The sequence below is a fragment of the Sinocyclocheilus anshuiensis genome, unplaced genomic scaffold (assembly GCF_001515605.1).
Source record: "Sinocyclocheilus anshuiensis isolate Anshui unplaced genomic scaffold, SAMN03320099.WGS_v1.1 scaffold261, whole genome shotgun sequence".
In the NCBI taxonomy this organism is placed as follows: domain Eukaryota; kingdom Metazoa; phylum Chordata; class Actinopteri; order Cypriniformes; family Cyprinidae; genus Sinocyclocheilus; species Sinocyclocheilus anshuiensis.
Window position 1 is genome coordinate 1,434,727 of NW_015536515.1, and position 5,780 is coordinate 1,440,506.

General features: G+C 36.9%; 1 protein-coding gene across 2 annotated transcripts in view; it reads left to right on the plus strand.

Annotated features, from left to right (window-relative positions):
• Positions 1-5,780, plus strand: part of tonsl (tonsoku-like, DNA repair protein) — a 20,915-nt gene that overhangs the window by 729 nt on the left and 14,406 nt on the right. For both annotated transcript variants that reach the window (XM_016492045.1, XM_016492052.1), the window contains exons 2-10: positions 412-507; positions 698-840; positions 915-1,098; positions 1,221-1,350; positions 3,180-3,351; positions 3,486-3,600; positions 3,828-3,973; positions 4,142-4,294; positions 4,418-4,543. In XM_016492045.1, coding sequence (XP_016347531.1) covers positions 412-507; positions 698-840; positions 915-1,098; positions 1,221-1,350; positions 3,180-3,351; positions 3,486-3,600; positions 3,828-3,973; positions 4,142-4,294; positions 4,418-4,543 — 1,265 coding nt within the window. The remainder of the gene's footprint in view (positions 1-411; positions 508-697; positions 841-914; positions 1,099-1,220; positions 1,351-3,179; positions 3,352-3,485; positions 3,601-3,827; positions 3,974-4,141; positions 4,295-4,417; positions 4,544-5,780) is intronic.

Sequence of the window (5,780 nt, forward strand, 5' to 3'; positions counted from 1 at the left end):
ACCACTGTATATGTGTGTGTGTGTGTGTGTGTGTGTGTGTGTAAATAACCTCTTTTTGGTTTGATTGCTTGTCATATGTGTATAATAATCTATTAAATATAGTTATTTAATATGTATTGTTTTAACAGTTATGGTTTAGAACAATATACTAAACAATACTAAATCTTAGTTGTTTAAATAAACACATATTAACGGTAAATTGTATATATATCCTTTTAAAAATTGTATTAGTGGTATATAATTAGTACATATAATACTGAATATTATAGTGAATATATTTTCAATTTACTGTGTCAATGTGTTTAAACAACTATGATTTTGTGTAATTTAGTAAAATTATGTATGCATGTTTAATACAAAATGCATGTTCATAGGTGTATAAGTTGCATTCATTCCTTCATGTGTTTGCAGAACTACAGAAGGCCAAGAATAAAGCTCAAAGCAGCAATAATCTGAAAGAAGAAGCCAGTCTTTGCAATCATCTGGGGGAGGTTTACGCTAAAACAGGTAAAACAGACAGTGAAGCCCTTAGCAGACTTAAAAATAAAAGTGACTTAATGGGTAAAGATTTGGTGTCTTAACCCAAAGGCTGTAGGTTCAAACCCTAGAAGTGTTGCTTTGTGAACTATCACCATTATTGTGACAGATGTCAGTTGAATGAATGTATTGTAATCAGCCTGGCACATGTGTTTTATAGGTGACTATCGCTCTGCTATTGAAGAGCATCGTCAGGAATTGGAGCTGTCTGAGATTTTGCACGATGTGATTGGCTCTGCTGTGGCCAATAGAAAGATCGGAGAATGCTATGCAGAACTGGGGAACATCGAAGCTGCTCTAAAGGTTTGCAAGTACATGTTAGTTAGAATCGGAGTGATTGCATGGAGTCATTCTCACATAATGAGTTTCTCTCTCAGCACCAGAGGCTTCATCTGAATCTGGCTCGATCTGTTCATGATGCAGCAGAGGAGCAGAGGGCTCTGGCCACTATTGGACGAACATACCTCTTCCTCTTTGATTCGGACAATTCACGGGACAGCTTGAAGCATGCTGAAGATGCTTTCAAGAAGAGTTTGGCCATTGTAGATGAGCGGCTGGAAGGTTAAAGAATGAATTTATGCATATAAAATTGAATGGTTTACCTGGTCAGAATACTACTACTAGTATGTGATATGTATACTATGATGATCTGCTCTGTATACTGTATATCTCTGTTTCTGCAGGTACCGTATCCTCACGAGAGCTGAGTGAGATGAAAGCCCGTCTCCTGCTGAATCTGGGCTGTGTGAATGATGGGATGAAGGAACCGCAGCGCTGCAGTGACTTCATACGACAGAGCATCTACATCGCTGAGTAAGAAACTTTTTCTTTTTGTCTATAAACAAGTGAAAAATGCAATGTTCGCTACTGGTCACAGCTTTAAAATAAGACTTTTTAATGTTTTTGAAAGAAGTCTGCATTTATTTTATCAACAATACATTAAAAACAGTAATATTGTAAAATATTATCACAATTAAAAAAAAAAAGTTTTCTATTTGAATATATTTTCAAATGTAATTTATTTCTGTCATGCAACGCTGAATTTTCAGCATCATTACTCCAGTCTTCAGTGTCACATGATCCTTCAGAAATCATTTTAATTTAAGATTTTTATTTCAGATAAATAGTGTTCATATCGATATCGGAATTATATCGTATCGACCGAAATTAAGAAATATATCGTGATATAAATTTTGGCCATATCGTCCAGCCCTATGCTCAAGAAATATTTATGATTATTATCAATGCTAAAATCAATTGTGCTGCTTAATATTATTTGTGGAAACAGTGATACACTATCATATTGATAAGATTAAAAATAGTAATAACACTTTTATTCAAAAGTGGCAGTAATGACATTTATAATGTTACAAATGATTTCTGTTTCAAATCAGTGCTGTTCTTTTTAACTTTTTATTAACCAAAAAAATCCTAATTTAATTAATGTATAATGGTTTCCACTAGGGCTGTGCGATTAATCGAAATCGTCATAAAATCGCGATTTGAGCTTGCGCGATTTCTAAATCGCTTTATAGCACGATTTTCCGCGCCCCCGACCTCCCGCAGTATGCTATCCGAACCAATCAGAATGCAGCGCGCCTAAATGGAGAACGAGAACAGAACAGACCGGGGCGGGCATACAAACGTAAAGCCAGGTTCACACACTCCGTCTGTGGTGCGTATTTTTTCCGCGCCCATGTTAACGGATCAGAGCGTTCACACTGCACACGATTGCGGTCCGGCAGTGCGCTCCAGGAGCGGTGCGTCTGCAGCAGTCATGCTGTGCTCGTCTGTATACGCACAAATCTAGTTCAACATCTGAGGCAATGCCACAAAGAGCTCTATGACCAATGCATGGCAAAAAAAAAAAAGCCCTGGACACGGGATTTTTATTTTTTTTTCTGCCATATGTCTATTCTAAAGACATTTTGTTACACCTTTACTTAGTGATTATTTTGCCTTATGTCCGTTCTAGAGACATGTTACAGCTTTTTGATAAAGCTCTAATTGGTTTTCTTTTGGAAATATGTTTCAAATTCACACACTGAATGCATTAATGACTGTAAAGCATGTCTGTGTGTGTCAAAATCGTGATTGAAATCGCAAAATTGATCAAAGAAATCGCGATAGGTTTTTTTTGTCCATATCGCACAGCCTTAGTTTCCACAAAAATACAAAGCTGTAAAAAATTTTTCCCAAAATTGATGATTATTATAAAAAAAAGAAATAAAATGCTATAATTTAACCAGTTTCATGCCATGAAAATAATATTGGTAGCTGGCATGGTGCTAAATTGTAAACCAACAAACAAACTAAGCAACAAATTGTGCACTGAAATATTGTTTGTAATAGTTTTTATATCAAATCACTGAAATTCAAAATCATTTAATTGTAAGATTACTAAATGTATATAACTAAATAATTTATATAAACTTTATATCACTAAATAATGTAGATATGTTTACCTTATTAGGACAACCTTTTTAGTAGGTTAAGAGTATTTTATAATATAATACGATATTTAATTTTATTATTAAAAGAGCAAAATTTCATTGTAGAATTAATTCGCTAATATGAAAGTCTTCATTGCGCTTATGTTGGTACAAAACCAATTTGTGGATATCTGACCTCTTTTTCTCCAGGAAAAACAACCTTCTAGAGGATCTGTATCGTGCCAACTTCAACCTGGGCAGCATTCACTTCCGCAACGGGCAGCACTCGCGCGCCATGCGCTGTTTCGAGCAGTCGAAAGAATGTGCCCGCAAAATGAAGGACAAGTTCAGTGAAAGCGAGTGCTTCCATAGTATCGGCAAGGTGACAATCCCACGACATCTCCAGACAGCAACATCACCAACATGTGCTGGCCTTTACCTGTGTAGTTTGTTGTTTCCCATCCCCTTCAATGAGTTTTGACAGGTGTATTTATTTTTTGGTGTGTATCTCTTCAGATATTGCTTCATCTTGGTGACTTTGCGGCGGCGCGGCGTTCTCTGAAGAAAGCCTTCTGTCTGGGCTCCCAGCAGTCTTCTGATCGTGAGGCCGTCAAGAGAGATTTCAAACACGGTGAGATGAAGAACATCTGTGAGCGATCAGTTTGACTGATTTTGTCAGATCAGGAGATCTAAAAGCGGTTTATCTCTTAAAGCTGCACAGCTTAAGGCTGAATGCTGATCTCTCGTAGCGTAATGGAGATTTTCAGTTAGAAAATGCTAAATCAAAGCACTGTGGCTTCTAATAACAGTATTAGCAGACACTGACATGGTGTCTGACTGAATGTGTGTCTGATGCAGCGATCCGGGGCTGTCAGCTGGAGCAGATGGCAACAGAAGTGACTGATAAGTTTTCCCACAAGGCCTTGGATCTGTCAGAGCAGCTGGGAGATCTTTACTGTAAAGTGGGCTGCTATAACAAAGCTCTGGAAGCTTATCAAGCACAAGTAAGAAGATGTACAATACCCCCAAAAACCATTTTTAATATATTGCATCCATATTTTTAATTGATTATTTTGATTATTTATTTATTTTAAATGTCGTTTTTATTTATTTTCAGTATATTTCTGTGTAAGCTTTATTTAAAGTTGTTACCTCACGTGTTTGTGCATCAGCTGGTGTGTGCAGAGGTTTTAGGGAAGCCTGCTCGTGAGTTAGCCGTCATTCACGTGTCACTGGCGGCCACTTACACAGATTTGCGACAACATCACAGGGCCGTGGAACATTACAGACAAGAACTAAAGCTGAGAGAGGGCAACCCTAAAGAGGTAACATAGCCAGAAACTCCTCATAAACTGCCTACTACTCACTTAATGTATCAAATCTGTTGTGCATCATCTTCAGAGCTGCACAAAATTTTTCAGTGATTGTCTTGTGTTTGTGTTTTTCAGGAGTGTGAGACGTGGTTGAATATAGCTGGTTGTGAGGAGGAGATCGGACAGCCTATGGAGACGCTCAATCACAGTTTCAGTGCTGCTCTGAGCTGTGCTGAGAGGTCAGGTCTAAACAAACTACAGGTTGGTTAAAAGAATGCTCACACATACAGTAGTTTAATGTGCAGGAGCCTCACTGTTTTTATGATCTGAAGAGGTTTGCTTGTAAAAACAGTGTAGTTTAACAGTGGTACTGGCTAGTGGTCAACCAACATTTGTGGTGGCCGATGCTGATAATTTAGAAAGCAGAGTGGCCGATGTCCATTATATAGACAATATCACGCTATTTAATTGAAAGATCGTATATAACACATGCACAACATTTCTGCAATTAGTATTTATTTTTGAATGTTTACAAAAATTAATCAATAAATGATTTAGTACATTTATATAAAAAATCTAATTTGTGTATATATTTTTAAAATATTTATATATTATAATTAGGGTTGGGAACCGAGAACCGGTTCTGATTTTTTTAAATAACCGGAACCGTGAGCTATTTCTAAGTTTCGGTTCCGAAAATGGTTCTGGTGCGACACATGACCAAGCGCTGTGAGCAGCCTTACGCCGGCGTTTCCCATAAAGGATGTCACAAACTAAATAACAGAAACGCCGCCCTGCCTCTTTAATTACTGAGCACATTGCTTCCCATGACACGTACTCCACAGACGCACCGCGTCTTTAACTGCCGATCACATCGTTTTCCACGACTGTACGTGCACTCGCGTCTTTGATAAATGTGCACGTTGTTTTGTCTCACTGTACACTAAATTACATTATATTTGTCCCATATTGTCATTAATATACATACTGACTTCAACTTGGACCACTAAATAAATAGACTGCTATTGTTATGTAAGTATGAGGGTTAGATTATTTAGTGTACAGGTCATTTCAAGAGTGATAAACAAAGTGATAGAAAATATTTATTTTCATGCAGTTTAAAAATGTGGAAACCACTCATTGCATCACACCATCTCCTGACTGCATTATTATTTGTAAAATAGGGGCTTTTTGGAGTGTGTGTATACATGGTTATATGTATAACAGTTAATATTTCATTAATTTAGGGAAATGAACAAGTGTCTTAGCCCTCAAGTGATTTGGCCAACCAGCTTATTCCTGCTTGAAAAGCAAAATGTTATTGATAGTGTAAAAAACATCAACTTTGAAGCACATGTGATTGATGGACTAGCATTACTCAACATTACTTACTACCTTCCAGCAACACTACATTCAATGAAGGTAAAATAGTAAAAAAAATATATATAATAATAATAGTTCATTTAAATGGAACTGGAATCGTTAGGCAAAACTGGAA